General features: G+C 35.3%; 1 protein-coding gene across 1 annotated transcript; it reads left to right on the forward strand.

The window, feature by feature from the left end:
- The first annotated feature begins 13,223 nt into the window (after positions 1–13,223).
- On the forward strand, positions 13,224–20,978 carry LOC121250326 (ribonucleoside-diphosphate reductase large subunit-like). Its single transcript, XM_041149429.1, has 17 exons — positions 13,224–13,592; positions 14,022–14,083; positions 14,170–14,257; positions 17,074–17,337; positions 17,447–17,687; positions 17,763–17,839; positions 18,002–18,172; positions 18,269–18,361; positions 18,452–18,601; positions 18,708–18,794; positions 18,929–19,093; positions 19,181–19,300; positions 19,423–19,625; positions 19,711–19,860; positions 19,937–20,084; positions 20,308–20,391; positions 20,483–20,978. The coding sequence occupies exons 1-17, from the start codon at positions 13,365–13,367 to the stop codon at positions 20,579–20,581; spliced, it is 2,430 nt and encodes an 809-aa protein (XP_041005363.1). The 5' UTR covers positions 13,224–13,364; the 3' UTR covers positions 20,582–20,978.
- The last annotated feature ends 377 nt before the right edge of the window (positions 20,979–21,355 follow it).

Genomic DNA, 21,355 nt, shown 5'->3' on the forward strand with positions numbered 1-21,355 from the left:
TTTAATAATATTTCTAAGAGAAATAAAATCAGTAAATACTTGGATGATTCAATAACACTAAAGGATCTCGATAAAAAAAAAATAATAATAAAAAAAAAAATCAATGCAATTTTGGACTTTTAAAAATATTTAGAATACTTGGATTATTTAAAAACAAAGATTCAATATTTAAAATGATTAGGTGAGGCTCGTGACCAACTCGAGAGGGAACAAAGTGGTTAGTCAAACACACACACATATAATATATATATATATAGAGAGAGAGAGAGAGAGGGAGAAACTATAAACATACTTATCTTAAAAATTCAATAATACTTCTCAAAACAAGTCTTAAAAGTATACATATTTGAAAAACTCAATATTACTTCTAAGTTCTCAATCCAATTTTTTTTTTTTTTTTTAAATACTCATCTTCATAAAAAGGAAAATAAGGATCAATATTTGAAACATTAATAAAAATATTTTCATCACAATCACCACCATCATCTTCAACATCAAAACCAACATTATAATTGTCTTCCAAATTTAGCGAGGCTAATGGCTCATCAATACTTCCTTAATCAAAGTCTTTTCCATTAATAAGCTTTGATTCTTCACCCACTTTTTCTTCCATCAAGTTGATGTTTTCAAAGTTGATTAAATCCAAAACATCTCCTCTTTTTTATATTTTTGCCAAAATAAAAGTCACACATAAGTGAGAATGTTATATATTTTTCAAAATTCAAAAACATTATTATTGAAAATTTTTACCTCTATCGCAGCTTTATGTTATAACAGACAAAGACAAAATCATTCAAACGTTTATGGTCAAGTCTATTCCTCTTCTTAGAATGAATAAACTCAAATGTGCTATAATTTCTTTCACTGTCAATCACACTGCAACATTGACTTAGTATGCGAACTGCAAACTTTTGAAGAGTTAGAAACTCACTTCCAAAATTATTCCATCATGCACTTATAATACTGATAAATTAATACTTAAAATTAAATAAAATTTAAACAAAACAAAAATTAAAACATAGATCCACACTATTTAATAAGTAATATTGATAATACTTGGACTAATTTTTCCACATTAATAGATTGCTAAAGAATATCCAAAATCACTGACTGCATTCTTATACAATTCAAATTGTTCGATGATCATGTCTTGCTTGTCAGGATGAAGTTCTAACTTTATAACACAAATTATAAACCCTTTTTAAACTTCACTTTTCTTTTTAAAAGCAAGAGCTAAAGTAAATTTCAGGGTTAAGAAAACAAGCCGCTGCATCTAATAGATTGTGAAACTGTTTATCCCACCGAGCATCAATGATTCTGATGAATGGCATATTTGCTGTAACTTTATTTTTCAATCTCGCTTTTATATTCTCATTCGCTCTCTCCATTACATCATACAAGTATCCCATTGCATGTTTCTCTTCCCTCTTGACAAGTGTAGAACTCTAACCAAATGCTCGCTAATTTTTACAATAAACCGACATTGAGCCCATAACTCTTTATTTTCTATAACAATCCCAACTATCTCATTTCTTATGTTGATTTTAGAATGATTTGGTACAATTTATTTATCACAAGTAAACATTTGTCTTAGCTCGTTCTTAAATAAAAGTAAGTATTAGATACTTAAAAATTTGTTGCAAATCTTGTAACTGCAGGGTGACAAATTATGACCTTTGGTAAATCTTTTTTCATCAAAGCCAAAACCCAAGCATGATTATAAATGAACTTCGTTACCTTCATTTTTTTTTAAAAAGTTTCATCAATAATAGGAAAATGCCTAGAATCAAAAAAATTCTCAAACATCAAATCTTTACAATGAGCTACACAAAAGGACAAAAAAAAAAAAAAAACAGATCCATACTTTTGTTGTAACTTTTTCCTGTAGCCTTATAGCTTGCATCATTGTCCGTTATGAACTATACAATATTATCAACCCCAAATTCTTGAAAGACTCCATAAAAAATGTTAAATAATATTTCTAAATCTTTTTTAAGGTCGGATGCATCAATAGACTTTAAGAACATTGTACTCTTTGAGTAATAAACTAGAAAGTTTATTATTGGTTGTTGCTTTTGGTGTGTCTAACCATCTAACATTAGTGAATTATATTGTCCTTGCAAAATTGTTTAATATCTAAGAGATAATTTTGAACTCTATTCACATAATTCTTCGATAGATTTCTTCTTAACTCATGTAAAGAAAGCCCATTGAATCTTGGCCTAATAGCAGTTATGGCATCTATAGATGGTTGATAAAACTTGGATTGAGCTGGATTGAAAGGTAGATTAGGATCATCCCACCAATTTGCTACAAACATACTTGCTTTGTCAATAATCTCCTTACACATCACTTTTCATGGAAGGTAGAGATGTAGGAGCTTTTCTTGGAGCAAAAAACCGATTAAATGACCCAATTGACTTCCCACATTCATTCTTCTTGCCCTTCCCATTCCCTTTTGAATGATGATAGTGTCTCTCATTAATCATTGTCATCATATGGAAAATATACATCAATACAAAAGCTTCCAATCTCTGAGTTTATTTTTCTTTTTCTTTTTTTTTAATTCATTGATTAGCTTTTTCATTTGCCATTTTATATCATCAATGACCTTTCTACATGTTTTTACATCACCTAGAATCCAAGATAGATGATACTTCAATTTAGTGACTCCATCACCTCTAATTGTTTAGTAACAATAGACATATTGAATATTGTTTCTTACCCCTGGCACTACACGTGCATTGGCTTATGCTGCATCCTCTAATCTCGCAAGAGCTAGTGTCTTATATGTAGCAGTATCTGATTGACAACTAGACAGTTTTATACTCTGCATAGTGATAAAAAATGCATTAGGATATCAGCTAACATGGTACAAAATTTATCAATTCAAATTTCAAATACTTACCACTAATGTCAAAACCAAATAAAAAATAGTATAACTATTTCAGAATGTGATTCTTTATGATTGTGAATTTTCTTTTTGATGATAGTGATGACACACCAACTCAACCAAATAATCAAATAATCAAACAATGTAAGAGAACTATGTTGGGTTTGGAGAAGCTCTTATGGGAAGATAAACTACAACTATTTTATTATAAGATTGACAAACTTGTAAATAGCACTTTAATCAAAGATAATAAAACACTAGCACTTGATTTTACAACACCAAAATAAAACCACAAATTTACTGGACACGTATAACACTTTAATTTTGCTATTATCATAAAAGGGCTCTTGACATATGGACACTTGCACTTAACACTCTAGCCAACTCAACTGTACTTAAAAGATTTGTCGACCCACACCTTTTAAATTGAGCTCACACACTTACTTGGCTTGTATTAGCTCATGACCTGCCTTTTAACTCTCTTGCTAGTTTCTACACAAATGAAGGCTACCTCTCTTTTTATAGGCACTTTAATTCGATGAGGTAGACATTCATAGCCACACGTTTAGTCAGTTAACTTAGAACCTTCAGGAATATTTACTGCATAAGATTATTTTTATGGCATTAGAGCTTTTTCGGATGATTGTGAATTCGCATAGATCTTTCTAGAGAGAGAGAGAGTAGTGTTGCCGCCTTTAGCTAGCAAAACGTCTACTTGATTTGAGGGAAAAAGGTCGTGCAACAGAAGAGTTCGAGACTCACCAACTCCAAGGGAAAAAAGACGCTGTGCGACGAAACTAGAGGTGGCCAGAGCCAAAAATCACTGTGGCGGCCAAGATCAAAGATGGCGAAGGCGATGAGAGAGCATTGAGAGAGAGAGGAATTATCTGTTGCCTTCAACTTAGAGAGAGAAACAAGACAGAAGTAAGAGAAGAGAAGAAAGATCTCGTCGGAGCTTACCATAGCATCGCGAGGTGGCGAATGGTGACTATTTGTCGATTTTTGTGGCTTTCGGCATATTCTATGATAGCTCCTGGTGGTGGCTTCCGGTGAGGGAGAGAAGAGCTAGCATACTCTGTTCTAGAATGGGAAAACATGAGACTTTTTCCATTGGTTGTTTATGGTGGAGTTGGGTCATGGCTGCTTGGGTCTCGGCGGTGAGGAAGGTGTCAGCTTACATTGGCTATGGCTGTTGGACTTCACCGTTCACGGCAGTGGGGTCTGCTCTGTTTTGAGGAGCAAGAACAAGGGCTTGTGTTCCATGGTGATGGTACATGCAGTGGAATTCAGGTTGCGTTGTGGGCAGCAACTTGTTCATGGTGCGATGGCTTGTTGGTTGAGAGAGAAACTGGTCGCAGTGCTTACCGAACGATGCATAAGACGGAGGGGGTGGCTCAATATTTTGTTTGCCGAGGGCTAAGTGAGGAACCTCGTGGAGAAAGGAAAAGAGGAGACAAATAGTTGAGAATTCTGGCGTGTAAGTCGGTTACAAAAATCGAAATCGTTTGAACCAAGAAAAACTGAAGGCAATGTTTGCTGCTAATTGAGGTTTTAAAAATGGTCGTTAGTCGGTTATAGAAAGGGAATCGACTTAACTCAACATCCAAATACAGCCTAACTGCACGTTTGTATATAGGAGACACCTCTTCGTACAAAAAGAGTTGAGTTGATTTCATCTCAACTCTCAAACCAAACCGAGCTAAGTTTTCTTCTAAACTCCCTTCCAAATGTTTGATCTAGTTGGTTGTGATGATGCTAACTCTCTAGCTGATTCTAAGAGGCTTTGTTCCTCTAATGATAGTTGTTTGACGAATGTACAAGTGTTATTAGCGGAGACTAATTTTTGGCCCCATCGATCACCATGAAACTACGTAGATGGAACTCTCGTGGATTTAATAACCCCGTGGAGTTCGTGTTCTTCATGATGTTGTCCAAAGAGAAGCTCCAGAAGTGTAACAACCCGAACCTAAATTAGACCATATTATAAATTTTGTTTATTTAATTATACTTTAAAATATTCTAAAAAAATATTTTATTGTTAATATATTACTGTTAGGAATTTTATTAAATATTATTAATAACATGTGTAATTTTTATCATTATTAATTTTAATTGTTAATAGGATGAGTCTAGTGGGTTACTTTTTAAAAATATGTGAGAGCCTTTTCAGAGATTTCAATACTGTACATTCACGTGATGCCAAATTTATGGTTGACATGCGCAACAATTTTACTTTTTCTCCAAACTTCGCAAAACATAACCATTTTTTGCCCGAAAGAAAAAAACACACCCCTTTCTGGAGAGTCGTTTTCCCAACTTGATATGTATGTAATTTTTTTCTTGTTGTAAGAGTGTTTTACTTGAAATTTATTAGCATTTTTCAAATACATTTCGAAATTCTAAGCGGTCTTTCAATATCAGTATATTATAAACTTTATTGGTTATATGAAGTAAATAGGTTTGAAATAAGCTTAAGTTCAGTATTTTAACATCCAATATTCCAAATCATGACGGTACTATTATGCACGGTGCTTACATATAAACTATAATCTTTCCCCTAGAAACAAATGATACATTTTTGTTGTTGTAATGCTAACTTCAAAGACCGTCAATTTTTTGCCGGACTCATCCATAATTGTTAATATTGACTTATTTATATTAATGAGATTGGAAATGCAATAACAAACCGCATTTAATAACAAACCACATTTAATAATTTCTAATTCATAATCAGAATGATATATTTTATAATAAAAATTTTGATTTTATAGATTTACGGCTTTACCAAAATTTCAAAAATGTCAAGAATTATTGATTATGAAAATTATTTGCTATTAATTATGTGATTTTAATATTCTTTTGGGTATATAATTTATTAATTACTATTAGTTAATATAAGTATATTTATAAATAATACTCAATCATTACAAACACAATGCATTAATTGGTAGGACCCACAACTATCAAATCCTTCAAAAAGTTAAACTATCTCATCTCACTTATAAATCTAAACACACAAATTTTTAAAAACCAACTCATCTCAACTTAACAATCTCACTATTATTCACAAATCATTTTAACTAATCTCATCTCAACTCTATATCCAAACCTCACCTACATGAATTTTTCTGACCCATAGAGAATTCTTTCATAGGTATTAGCCGACATCCACAGCCCTTTACCGGAACAACCTTTATTGTAAAAGCTACACTCCTCCCCTTGATTTTTGAGTCATCATGGAAGGAAGAACTCCATTCGTGGGTGATGGTGGAATCTTAACGTTAGAACGGTTTCTCTCCACAAGAGATGACTAATCTCTTGAGACAAAATTGTGGCCCCTTGCTGATGAAGTAAGATAACCAATTAGGAAAATTGAGGATTGATTCAATACCCTATATGTTCTTTAGGCAGGCCCAAGATTGAAAATCTCTAATGGCCCAAGCCCACTTCGAGTCACAACTGAATTCCTTTGATCCTTCTACAATCCAATTATTGGAGATGATTTAAACTTCAAACTAGAGTAACCGTCTGTGGTAACTACCAATAACTGCTTCTCCGACAACCGATATGCTCTTCCATGTTTGAATATCTCATCATCGATGACTTCCATAGGAACAATCATTGCTTGAGAAGGACTTTCTGAGTGAGAATGATCACTTTTAATAGATAACAACTTATCAACATTTGTATCCTCCCAACGTGTCATCCATCCCTTATTCCTCAACAAATTCTCATCCACACGTTGCCAAGCCCTATACGGAAAACCCCCATTCTCAAAATTCGCTCGATGAGTTACCTATAATTAACAATCATGATCCGAATGCCCCAGTTTTCCACAACAATAACAAAAGTTCGTCAGCTTCTCATATTTCAAGTGAACCACACTGGAGCAGAGTTGCATAAACTCAGACGTTTAAAGTGTGGAATGCTATGGCCCCCTTGAAATTAATAGGATAAATTTCAGGAATTCAAGGAGCCAAAAGACCTCCAGAATTCACATAGAATATTTGGACTAAAAACATGATTGTCCATTTCTTCATAAAGTAATTTAAATACATAAGTTCAATGCAAGAATCTGAAAATAACTACCCTTCTACATGCACGGACTGGTGCCAGACCCATTACCATTACCCACATTTACAACTACAACCCATTGACCCATTCATACGGACTCAACTGAATAATAAAGCAAAAAGACAATTATACCCATAAACAAATAAATAATCCCTTATCCTACGTAGCCTTTGCATCCCTTACAAGCTTCCTATTCCTTTGACTCATAAGACAACCTTCCTCTCAAAAGACCTCACCCTCGAGGTTTGGGTATTTTTGCCGCAACTCTTCCAGATCCACTCATGATGCGTCTTCCTCCAATGATCCTTTCCAACGAATTAAGAGTTATGCTCCTGTTCTATTTTCCTTCCTCTTTAATGTTCTTTCTAGTACATTCTTTGGTTTGGGGGCCAAAGTTCTGTCCTCCATAACCTATGGTAACTTAGGGTTAGGGTTTACCCTAGCTCCTAGCTTCTTTTTTAGGAAAGAGATATGAAATACTAGGTAGATCTTTGATTCTTCGGGTAGATCGAGCTTGTATGCTACATTCCTGATCCTTTGTATAATCTGGAAGGGTCTAAAATATCTGGGTGATAGCTTCAAGTTCCTCCTCACTGTGACCAACATTTTTCGATACGGTCGTAATCGAAGATAAACCCAGTCCCCAACATTGTATTCCGCTGTGTTCTCTTTTTATCAGCATAGTATTTCATACGTGCTTGAGCTTATTGCAGGTTTTCACACACCAGGGCAAGTATGATGTTTCAGCTTCTCATTTCTTCTTCAACTGCCTGCACTATCTTTGCCCCAGGCTTATAAGGGAGTAGCAGTGGTGGCGTTTGACCGTACACAACCTCGAAGGGACTAAACCCCGTTAAGGAGTGCTCTAAGGTATTGTATGACCATTCGGCCAAAAGAATTTTTTTTTATCCTGGAGTGTGTCTTTTGTGACCCTGTGTGTCCCCTTATGGGGCTGTCATGGAACTGCTGCATGATTTGTTCTTGTTGTGCTCTTCGGGTTCCCATGTGTAGCCTTCCTTTATAGAATAAGAACCCTCCTCTGACTTAATACTTGAGAGGGTCAAGATTACCCTGATGGCAATGGTTGAATAACTTTTACAATTAGGGATCTTGGTTGTACACTTGGCAGAGCCTTCCCACCAATTAATTGTGACCATACTAATTGCTTTGGCTTCACCAATAATCAAACTCATTTCTTGGTCTGGTACTTCTTCCCCATTTGGTAGCCTACAGAGTGCATCTGCTGCCTTGTTTCCTTTCCCACTGCGATATTCTACACTGAAATAAAAACCTAACAACTTTGCAACCCACTTCTATTGAAAAGGTGTTCCAAACCTTTGCTACAGAAGGCATTTCAATGTTGCTGATCTGTCCTTACTTTAAAACTGTGTCCTAACAAATAATGCCTCCATTTTCGAATATCCAAGACTAGAGCCAATAACTCTTTTTCATAAGTTGATAAGAATAGATTTTTACCTTTTAGTGCCTGACTCAAATAGGCTAGTGGCCTTCCCTCCTGCATCAATACAACTCCCAACCAATTCCCTAAGGCATCGCACTCCACCACAAATGTTCTTGAAAAATCTGATAGTGCAAGGACAGGGGGTGTCACCATAGTTGCCTTTAAGGCTTCAAAAGTTTGACTGGCCTTCTCATTCCAACTGAAAGAATTCTTCTTTAATAATGCAGTTAAAGGGGTTGCAATGCTCCCATATCCTTTAGCAAATTTCCTGTAGTAACCTGTCAACCCTAAAAATCCCCTTAAGACTTTAAGATTTTTAGGCTCAAGTCAATCTATCATAGCTGTAATTTTTAATGGATCTGCATTGACCCATTCTTTAGATATAACATGGCCCAAATACTCTACTTCCCGACATCCTAAAACACACTTTGAGGCCTTAGCATACAGCTGGTGGTGTCTTAAAACTTCTAAAACAACCTTCAATTGAACCACATGCTCCTCAACAGATTTACTATACACAAGTATGTCATAAAAAAAAAATAAACCAACACAAATTCCTTGAGATATGACCTGAATATCTCATTCATCAACCTATGAAAGGTCCATGGGGCATTAATGAGCCCAAAGGGCATCACTAAAAATTCATAATGCCCCTCATGTGTACAAAAGGCAGATTTGGGCACATCTTCAGGTTTCATCCTGATTTGATAATAGCATGATCTTAAATCAAACTTAGAAAATAGTTTAGCACCATTAAGCTCGTCCAACAATTCATCTATATTGGGAATGAGAAACTTATCTTTGATTGTATCTTTGTTTAGAACCCGATAATCAATGCACATGCGCCAACTCCCATCCACCTTCCTCACCAAGAGGACTGGGGAAAAATAGGGACTTTGACTTGGTTGAATGATCCCTGCTTTCAATATTTCCCTGACCAGCTTCTCAATTTCTTCTTTTGGTAATAAGGATATCGATAAGGTCTAACACATGTGGGTTTGGCTGCTTCCTAGAGTTGGATTTGGTGGTCATGACTCCTAGGAGGTGAGAGTCCACTAGATTCAGCAAACACTGTTTTGAATTCATCCAAAACAATTTGTATGGCAGGTTCTATTGGCGCTCTTCCTTTAATGTCACTGGCCTCCATGAGCTGCAACCAGATTTCTCTTCCTTCTATAAGTGTAGCCTTGCTTAAACTGTGTTTCTCCTCTAAGGTCTTCTCAGGTAACCTTAAACCCTGCAAAAACAAAATATTCCCTTCCACAAAGAAACTCATGCTTAAATCTGCAAAATTCTACTAGAAAGTTCCCAAACTTCTTAGTCAATCTACCCCCAATACAACATCACATCCTCCTAGTGTTAGCAAAAAAAAATTGGCTAAAATATTACAACTTTGCAATTTTAAGAATACTTCCCTACAACAACCTTGGCAAGGAAAAGTTTCCTCATTAGCAACTTGAATTGCCAGATGGCCTTCTTCCACTGGCAGCTTTGCTCTCCTTGCTACATTTACATCTATGAAACTATGTACTACCAGTATCAATGAGAACAATAACAGAACATGCATCAATCTTTCCCACTAACCTCATTGTTTTGGGAGAAGGAGCTCCTGCAATAGCATGCAGGGATATGCGTAACAATTGAACTTACTGTGCTACTTGTATGGCCATTGAATCGGGCTGGTTGTGGGTCTCCTCTTCCTCCATCTCTAACTCCATACCTTATAGCAAATATAATTTAGGTTTGCTACACCTGTGCCCTATATGATATTTGTCATCACAATAATAATACAACCTCTTATCTCTCCTTTCTTGCATTTGAGTGGGGTTGATATGCCTTATGAGGTATTAGTTTTTGCTAAGATGGTTCAGGTTGGGTTTTGGATTTATTGGAAAGGGCTGGTAATCTTGGTATGGGATTAGGTCTGGGTAGTCTTAGTGTATGAGGCTTGGCTGTGGATGAATATGAGTTGTGTTGGGTATATATGTTTCGGTGGTTGAATGGTTTTCTCCCTACTTCCTCTTCTTGCAATCGGGCCAAACCAAAAACAGCTGAGAGCGTATTTGGTTTGAAAATGGTAACTATAATTCTCTATCATCTCTTAGTCCACTTATAAAAGTGCTAATTCGAAATTATTCACTTATCCAATGACTTTGTTTGACAAGTTCTCAAATGCAATCTGGTACTCCTCCACACTTCCTGTTTGTCGCAGTTTGGTGAATGCACCCATCGGATCCTCATATGCTGATGGTCCAAATTTGATGTGAAGAGCAACCAAGAAATCCTCCCAGCTAGCCACCGGACTGGACGCTATCAGCCAGTAGTACCATGTCAATGCCTTCCATTCCATGTGGAAAGAAGCAATCTGCAGCTTATGGTTTTCTGGAGTTTGATAGTACGCAAAGAACTGCTGCACCTTTAAAATCCACCCACTTGGGTCTCCACCATCAAAGCGCAGAAAATCCAGTCTGAGTGTCCTCGCTTGGAATCCTCTTTAATATCAAATAGAGGATTTGAGTTCATCCTCATATTATTTGAAGTTCCTTCTCTTGAACTCAATTTAGCAGATATTTGCACCAAGTTATCATAACTTAAAACTAAATTATTAAGTTGTTGTAACACTCCCTCTAATAGTGCTCTTTGTGTTCCCTACTCCCCCTTCAAGGAAGGAGTTTCCCCACGCAAGGTAGCTATTACCTCTACAAGTTGCGCATTACGAGTACCCTCCGCCATGTCGCAGGAGCCTGGCACTGAGACCAATCTGCTATGGCCCCTCGGAATTAATAGGATAAATTCTGGTAATTCAATGAGCCAGAAGACCTCCACAATTCACACGGAATATTTGGACTAAAAACATGATTGTCCATTTCTTCATAAAGTAATTTAAATATATAAGTTCAATGTAGGAATCTGAAAATAACTATCCTTCTACGTTCACGGACTAGTGCCAGACCCATTACCCATTTCCCATGTTTACAACTACAGCCATTAACCCATTCATATTGACTCAACTGAATAATAAAGCAAAAAGACAATTATACCCATAAACAAATAAATAATCCCTTATCCTACGTAGCCCTTACATCCCTTACAAGCTTCCTATTCCTTCGGCTCATAACATGGAAGAGGTTGACGAATGTCCAATTTAACTTAAACTCTATAGAATTCACTCCATGGCAGTGCGGATTCTTGTAAATTCATATCCTTCGCTTCCCCAATAGAATTACCAATGAGGTGGACTACCGAAGCATTCATACAATTCAAAGGTAAATCATAAAGATGAATCTAGAAAGACACAAAATGCAAGTAAATATTATAAATTTGGCAATTTTCATCATAATCTTGCATCAATACGAGACTTTTGACAAAAAAACACAGCCCATTTTGAATAACACAAACTTTATCCAAAGCTTATGTAAACTGGGCAAGAAATAGACCATTACTGAGATCATAAAACTTTATTTCCTTATGATTCCATACTGATTTCATTGTATTCTTGAAGGCTTCATTATTAACCAATTTGTTTGCTAAAAGTTTGAACAAAAGACAACACTTGGACTGCTCCAATGTAAACACAAGAAACTGCTCCTGAATTAGAATTTCTTCAATTTTGAACTCGGACAAATGCAATTTATCTACACAAAACGACTTGTATGATGAACACGAACAAGACTCCCAAGTAAATAATTGCCCAAAAATGTAAATCTATTTTACAATATACATCTAATATACTTATTAATTTATAAACTTTTTATAAGATATGTTTACAAATCTAACATTAAAAGAAAGGGAACTGTTACATGCATCGAAGGTGCGTATTGACGAAATGCACCGATATATTTCATTTTTTTTTTGGTTTTGTTATTCGTTATCTTATATACTATATATCATACTTATTTTTTCTAAAAAAATTATTCCTATACCACATACTTACTAATAAAAAAATAAAAAGATAAAAAATTATGTATAGTGTGTAGTATAGAAATGATAAGTAAAATTTTTTATTTATTTTTTAAATATAAAAAAACACCTTCGATCCATTTAGTCGGTACACACCTTCAGTTCGTTTAGGATTATTAAAAAGAAAAAGAAAAGGTTCAATGGAAGCCAACCCGCCAAAAGAAAAGGGTGCACCAGTTTGCATTTTGATAGTTCATTCAATCCAGACAACTTTACTTTAAGATCATGTTTGAATACATAAATGTTTATCTCATCTTATCTTATTATTATAATTTTATTAAATTTTTACATAAAATATAATAAATAATTCAATTTTTTCAAATTCAAAAATAATAATAATATTAGATAATATTTTAATAATATTTTAGTCAATTTTTAACTTTTATTTAAAATCATCTCATTATCCAAATGAGACATAAGGTGGTTTTTGATCGGGAGGAGTGTTCCCGCAATGCTAACTGTCTAATCGCCTAGCCTCACCTCATCGGTGCCGCACTTATTTAAGTTCTGTTTGGATAGTGAGATGAGATGAGATTATTTTATATAAAAATTGAAAGTTGAATAAAATATTATTTTTTAATATTATTATTATTTTAAGATTTAAAAAAGTTAAATTATTTATTATATTTTATATAAAAATTTGAAAAAAATTATAATAATAAAATAAGATAAAATGAAATGATTTGCGTATTAGAGGGCCTTAAAAGTCATGTTACCATTTACAAACGCTCCCCCCGTCCCCCGTGAATTTTGGCGCCTAATTTTCGAATCCCCAAAGGCCAAAACCCGGGAAACTCACGAGCCAAAGCCCTACAACTTCTATTTCTCCCAGTTTTCAAAATCCAAGCCCGCCTTCTCTCTCTCTTTCTCTATATAATCCCCCACGCTATCTGTTTCTTTCTGCGCGCCAGGCTAGTTCGGCCAAATTCCTCGCACTGAGACCGAGAAAGAGAGAAACAGACCGTCCTTTGAAAAATGTACGTGGTGAAGAGGGATGGGCGCCAGGAACGCGTCCATTTCGACAAGATCACGGCGCGCTTGAAGAAACTTAGCTATGGTCTGAACGTGGAGCACTGTGACCCTGTGTTGGTGGCACAGAAGGTTTGCGCCGGGGTCTACAAGGGAGTCACCACCAGCCAGCTCGATGAATTGGCCGCCGAAACCGCCGCTGCTATGACCGCCAACCACCCCGACTATGCTTCCGTTAGTTTACTAATCTCTTTGTTTATTATTGTTTCCTCACTCTGGGTTTTGTCTTCGTTTATATCTTTTTTTAATGGATTTGATTTGGTTATAAGAATTATTTTTACGAGTTTCGGATCTAGGTCCGGTTTGATTACTCAATTTCTATTGATTTTCTTATGCAAGTTTTGTTCAACTGTTTAGAATGGTAAAAAAGAATTCTATCATTTGTAGATTTTTTTTCTAAAATTATTTTCGATTTAAATGATATCTACTTCCAAATTTTCGTATTTTTATTGCTGTTTTTTTTTTTTTTTTGTTGGGCTGGGATACTTGAAAACTCGTAACTCTTCCAGGGATTATAATTCTACATACTGCTGTAAATTGTCTATTTGACCAAATTGATGCGTTTGTTTTGATCTGCTCATTTTTGGATTTTGTATGATGCAGTTGGCTGCAAGAATTGTTGTCTCGAATCTTCACAAAAACACAAAAAAGTCGTTCTCGGAGACGTAAGAGTCAATGTATATCCATTCTTAGTTTCTTATTTAGTTTAAACTAGCAGATTTAATTTGACTTTGGTGAGTGTTCAATGCAGGATCAAAGACATGTATAGTCATTTTAGTGAGAGATCAGGGCTGAAGGCTGCTCTGATTGCTGATGATGTTTATGAAATAATCATGGAGGTAATTCATCTATCGCTTATATTGAGTAACGGTCATGTTGTTTTATATAGAAATAGGATGAAACTTGTCTAAAAACTGTTTGGCTATAGAACAAGTGCATTCGACTCATACATGTTTATTGCTACTGCATTGATATATTTAAATTATGGTTATTATATGGACCCTTAAAAATTACTTTTCTATATGTGAAATTATCTTTGAATTCAATGATGTCATTCTAAAGCTTTTTATTAAACGTTTGAAAGCTTGAGTGGTAGGAATAAAGTTTTTTACAGTAGATTTTTATTAAAAATCTCTACTATTAAAAAATTGTTCATTGTTTGGTAAACATGCGCCTAAAGTACTTTTAAAATTAGTTATGATTGTTTTTACAAAAATAGTGTTATCTCTATGAGTTTTTTTAACAAAAGCTTTAATTTTGCGTTTTTTAAAAAAATGGACTTAATTTTTTTAGATGTTTAAAGTACTTTTTATAAATTTATTAAAAATAGTATATGTTTGGGATTATGGTAGAAAATATAGCTTATAATGTTAGGGTTTATAACTTTTAGTTTAAATGATAAAATTTCTATTAAAAATTTGTTTATTTTTTGGTAACTATATGTTTAAATCATTTTTAAACATGTTATATTTGTTTGGAAATTAATTAAAAAAATATTTTCTAAGGTTGATATGATGATCATTTGATTTTTTTTTAAAAAAATTATGACTATAGTTTTAAAAGTTTGAAAGTTGTAATTATTTGAAAATTGTATAGGTATTTTTGTCTATTGATAGTCTTTTCAAAATTTAAATTATATTTTGGATCATCCAAATAAACATATTTGAGAAAAAAATATCAAAATGATACTTTTCTTTGAGGAAAAACATCAAAATGATATTTTTCTTTAAACATACTTTTAACTTATTTGAGATTAAAAAACATTTTAATATGTAACACTCAAACAATTTAATTTTTTTATTAAAGAATTTTTAAGACTATTTAGGTAATTTTTAAGATTTCTAATGCAATTCCAAATAGCCCCATATGGTTTTTTAAAAAGACATTTTAGTGCATATTTGGAGGCTTAGAAAGTAATTAATAGTTTAAAAGCCCTTTTAAAGAAAAAATGGTATATTTGATAAATTTATAAAACGTTATCTAAAAAAGTTGAAAATCCACTTTTTAAAAAAGCAACAATTAAAAGTTTTTATTAAAAAGCTCCTACAAATAATGCTACATTTAAAAAAAAAGCCATTGTAACTAACTTTAAAAGTGCTTTTAGCTATATATTTACCAAACAATAAACTTTTTAATGGTAAGTTTTTTAGTAAAGCTTTACAATAAAAAAAGCTATATAAAAAGTTTTATTTCCTATTACAATTCCAAACAGTCATCAAGTGTATTTTTTTAGGAGTACTACCCGTCTTCTACGGGGCGGGGGCACCCATTCCCCGCACCCCACCCCGCGTGGGGCGGGGGTTGGGGTTTTCACCCCTGTCTCCCACCCTCGAGATGTGGGGGCGGGGTACCTCGCCCCGGTGGGAGGGGTATGGGGTGGCCTCTTTTCACTTAAAAAAAAATGCTATATTTATTTGATTTAAAAGTTATTTCTAAGTACAAAAGTAATTAAAAATATATTTTTAGATCTAAATTACAAATTTAAATTTTGTAAATATGATTATAATTTAAAAATTATGTAATTTTTAAATTTGTTAGTATATATTTTGTGTAAATTGTAATGTATTAGTTTTTAAATTATGTAATTTTTAAATTTGTCAATGTATATTTTGTGAACAAGTTTAACAAATTGTAATATATATTTATATATACATAATTTATAAAATATAAATATATATTTATGTTTATATATATAAATATAAGCGGGGCGGGGCGGGGTTGGGCCCTCCTTGCCACCCACCCTTGCTAAGGGCCTTAGATGTAGGGTTGGGGGCCTTGCCCCTGTCCTCGCATGGGCAGAGTGGGGTTGCCCGCCCTGCCATGTGTTGAAGTCCATGCCCTGAGCAGTCATTGTTGACTGCTCAGCACTCATCTCCCAACGCTCAACACCCTAACGCCCAGTAAATGAATGCAAAATTAAATGCATTCATACACAATCCTCGCCTATAAATTGAAGTTCCATACGAGAGCTTCAATTCACACTTAAGAAGAGAAAAGAGAGAGAGTCTGGAGAGTTCTGAGAGAAAAGAAGAGAGTTGAGTTGAGTGGAGTGTGATCCTCCTCCTCTGTAATATTTTCTTGTGTACTACTATTTAATAGTGAAATTTTTTTCTGTAGATGTAGGTAGTTGTCGAATCACGTTAAATTCTTAGTGTCACTGAGTGCATAGAGTGTATTTTTTTATTATCGTTTTTATCCCTTCTGCTGTATTGATTTTCCCAACACCATGTGGGGGTGGAGTGGAAGCGGGGCGGGGCAGCGGCCCACCCCTACTTCCTTTCCTTCCTTTGTAAGAGCAATGTAAGGGTTGCTGTCGTGCTATTAAAATCTCATTGGGTGGTTATCTAATCTATCAATCACAGAATTCTATCGTATCTTTTGTGACCCTTCGCTGCAAATACATCACTTTACAATTAAAAAATAATAACCAGGTCCAGACAAATTTCCATCTTGATTTTTCTTCACCCTCTTGAAAATAGAAGAAAGGAGGCAGAAAAAAAAAAAAAAATAAACAATACATGAGCTCATATTAGGCTCCATAAAAGAAAAAAAAATTCGTATTTCTGAAAGTCATTTTTCAAAGATATGAGATGTCGACTGTATTTCCTTTTTTTCTATTATTGATATGCTTTATCTAAAACTGTACTTGTTTCAGAATGCTGCTCGCTTGGACAGTGTAATCATATACGATCGAGATTTTGACTACGATTACTTTGGTTTCAAAACCCTTGAGAGGTCCTACCTATTGAAGGTCCAAGGAAAGGTCGTAGAAAGGCCTCAACACATGTTGATGAGGGTTGCTGTTGGAATTCACAAGGATGATATTGATTCTGCCATCAAAACATATCATATGATGTCTCAGCGATGGTTCACTCATGCTTCTCCCACCCTTTTTAATGCAGGGACCCCAAGGCCTCAAGTACGTTTGTGTATATGTTTGAATACTTTTGTTTTTTTCCTTTCTTTTCTTGTCTGGCATTGCAATGTCAAGGAGTGATTTGGTTGGTTTTGTTGATGCAATTTGGCAGTTGAGTAGCTGCTTCCTTGTGTGCATGCACGATGATAGCATTGAAGGTATATATGACACCTTGAAGGAATGCGCTGTTATCAGCAAATCAGCTGGTGGAATTGGTGTCTCTGTCCACAATATTCGTGCTACTGGAAGTTATATTCGTGGCACAAATGGGACATCCAATGGCATTGTTCCAATGCTACGTGTATTCAATGATACGGCGCGTTATGTTGATCAAGGGGGAGGCAAGAGGAAAGGTATATCTATGATATTTTCTCATGAACATTGCTGGAAGTTTATCTAGTTTTAGTAACATACTTATCCTGTTCTAGGTGCGTTTTCTGTGTACTTGGAGCCATGGCATGCAGACATATTTGAGTTTCTAGATCTAAGAAAGAACCATGGAAAGGTATGGCTAAAGTGGCTCATTTTCTATCTACCTATGAAGGACAGTGTTTCTCCATTAGCGGCAAACTTATCCTCATTTATCATGTGTGTGGTGTTGTGCTTTCTTTTAATTTGAGTTGTAGTGGCTATTACTGTGTGAAGTCTTTAATATTCATCCTTGTAGGAGGAGAATCGTGCACGGGATCTATTTTATGCTCTGTGGGTGCCTGATCTCTTCATGGAAAGAGTCCAAAGTAATGGACATTGGTCATTGTTTTGTCCAAATGAGGCTCCAGGTTTGGCAGACTGTTGGGGTGAAGAATTCGAGAAATTGTATACAAAATATGAAGGAGAGGTATATCCAATTTTGACCTGGATTTATTTTGTTTGTTAGATGTGTATCGTGGCTTACTGGGTTTTGTTTATTTGACCGCACCATTGTTCTTTATAGGGGAAGGCAAAGAAGGTTGTCCAGGCACAGAATCTTTGGTTTGAAATTTTGAAATCCCAGATTGAAACGGGAACCCCTTACATGCTTTTTAAGGTCATTCATGCAAACCATTCTGAACTCTTTATGTTGGTCAATTTCTTAATTTTGTACAATATTAATTGTTGATTTTCTTTATTATTTTAGGATGCTTGCAACAGGAAAAGCAACCAACAAAACCTGGGAACCATCAAATCTTCAAACTTATGTACGGAGATAATTGAGTATTCAAGTCCAACAGAGACTGCTGTATGCAATCTTGCATCAATTGCTCTTCCACGATATGTCAGGGAGAAGGTATGATAATTGATATAACTGGCAGACATATTGATGCCGTTGCCTTTTTGTTGGTTTTGGAATTACTGGTTACTGATCTGGCATTCATTTTTTTGTCCGTTATTAGGGAGTTCCTATGGAGTCACATCCATCTAAACTTGTTGGTAGCAGAGGCTCTAAGAACCGATTTTTTGACTTTGAAAAACTGGCAGAGGTTTGAGTTATTGTCGATGCCAAATTGTTCTTAATATTAGTCGCTTGATGTAAATTCATTCTCTTGCCCTTTTGTGGAATGTCAATTGTTAGAGAAACTCTTGTAGCTTAATTCTACTTGTGCTGTCGGGGCAGGTCACTGCAATAGTTACTACCAACCTCAACAGAATAATTGATGTTAACTACTACCCGGTTGAAAATGCAAGAAGGTCAAATTTCCGACATAGACCTATTGGAATTGGAGTTCAGGGTCTGGCTGATACCTTCATTTTGCTTGGCATGGCATTTGATTCACAGGAGGTAACACTTATAACTGGCTTTTTGCACTCTGTTAACCTTAACCTTAACCATTTAGGTTTGAGAGTTGATTTTGGGTACTGACTGCAGGCTCAACAGCTGAACAAAGACATATTTGAGACCATATACTACCATGCCCTGAAAACCTCTTCTGAGTTAGCTGAAAAAGAAGGGCCCTATGAAACATATAATGGGAGTCCTGTGAGCAAGGTATTTAGTTAAAATAACTGTGGAAATCATAGGAGTTCTTACTTTGTCATCTTCTCCAATTTAGCTGTTTTGGTCTTCATAAAAAATGCCCAACTCTTTGCTTAGATAGTTGTATTGTACAGGGAATTCTTCAGCCAGACATGTGGGGCGTAACACCTTCAAATCTGTGGGATTGGAATGCTCTTAGGGAGATGATATCCAAGAATGGTGTTAGAAATTCACTTCTTGTAGCCCCCATGCCGACTGCTTCCACCAGCCAGATTCTTGGTAATAACGAGTGTTTTGAACCATATACCTCCAACATATACAGTCGGCGAGTTCTAAGGTTTGATCTGCCATCCTGTATGGTTCAGCTTTTTAAAGTATTGTCCATGGTTGCATTGTAATCACTCTCTCTCTCTCTCTCTCAGTGGTGAATTTGTTGTGGTGAACAAACATCTTCTTAATGACTTAACTGAGATGGGTGTGTGGTCTCCTGCAATTAAGAACAATATCATTTATGAGAATGGCTCTGTTCAGAAGATAAACGAGATTCCAGAGGAACTGAAAGATATTTACAAGTACGATATTTTATTTACTTGGTATTTTGCCCTAGTTTGGCTTAGTATTTTTTCTAAGACAATTTGCTGCAATCAGAACTGTGTGGGAGATTAAGCAAAAGACATTGGTTGATATGGCTGTTGATCGTGGCTGCTACATTGATCAGAGCCAGAGCCTCAACATACACATGGACCAACCCAATTTTGGGAAACTCACCTCCTTGCACTTCTATGCATGGTCCAAGGTATTAACTTTAAATTCCTGGCAGGCATGAACGTAGTTTAAACAAAAAGAAAATGAATGTAGTCCAACTATTTTCAATTTCCATACTGTCATGAAACTGTGAACGTTGTTGCTAGTTTTGACATTCTGGGTAGCACAGATGTTTTGTTTCTCCTGTGCATAATTAGAATGCTTAACACAACCTGTACTGACTGCCTCTTTTCTTGTTCCTGGATATATGAAAGGGCCTGAAGACAGGGATGTATTATCTGCGATCAAGAGCAGCTGCTGATGCCATCAAGTTCACTGTTGATACTTCCATTCTCAAAGTAATGATGGTTGTTGATTACATCACTTTCACCAATTCGGTTATTTTCTATACATGATTACGTAAAATCTAATCTATCGTTGTTAACGCAGGATAACCCCAAGGTGGTGGAAGATGATGTTAATACCAAGATGGCACAGATGGTATGCTCTTTAACAAACCGTGAAGAGTGCATGGCTTGTGGAAGTTAAGAGGGTAGTTCTATATGGAGTGGCAGAATATGTGCTTCTGGTTCGGATGCGTTCCCTTCGCGTTCAAGAGTGCACAGAAATTCGGTTTCGGCTTTGGGCCCCTTATGAAGAAGACAATTTGTTTATAGGTTTTTGGGACATGGTTTCCAGATATCTACGAACCAAACACTATTGTTATGGGTTGAATGGCTTCGAAATCTCTGTATAGCCTTAATATTGCTATTGTATTTTGTGTTAAAGACTAGCTGGGGTTGTAAATAAATGGGTTTCAGCTTTGCCCCAAGTGATTTGTTTGACTAGAGATTGACGTATTTCATTAATCTTTTGACAAGGATTCGAGCCTTTGTACTAGTTAATTTGATCGGTTTTGGGTATAAGTTTCCTTAATTGGTCCTCATTATGGATATCTTCTAATGGACGGTTACTCGCGGGATCTGACGAACAAATTGTAGAGCTCACTTCGAGAGTGAATAATCTCATAAGATTTATAAAGAGAAATTGAGACAATTGTATTGTATTTTTTATAAAGGGAAAATTCTCTTACACGTGAATGTTATATTTGCTTCCCTCGTAACAAACTCTTGTTAGACTAGAGAGAGCTACCGGACTATGTATCTAATGCAAATAGCGAACATACTTTAATGAGCCTTACAGACCCTTGCAATTGTTGGACTAGGTAATGAACATTGGGCTTAAGCAAAAGAAACCCAAACACGAAATAGCCATTAGCTAACCGACAATCAACTCTTCTCTGTCACCCCCATTGACCTCTCT

The sequence above is a fragment of the Juglans microcarpa x Juglans regia genome, chromosome 2D, assembly GCF_004785595.1.
Source record: "Juglans microcarpa x Juglans regia isolate MS1-56 chromosome 2D, Jm3101_v1.0, whole genome shotgun sequence".
In the NCBI taxonomy this organism is placed as follows: domain Eukaryota; kingdom Viridiplantae; phylum Streptophyta; class Magnoliopsida; order Fagales; family Juglandaceae; genus Juglans; species Juglans microcarpa x Juglans regia.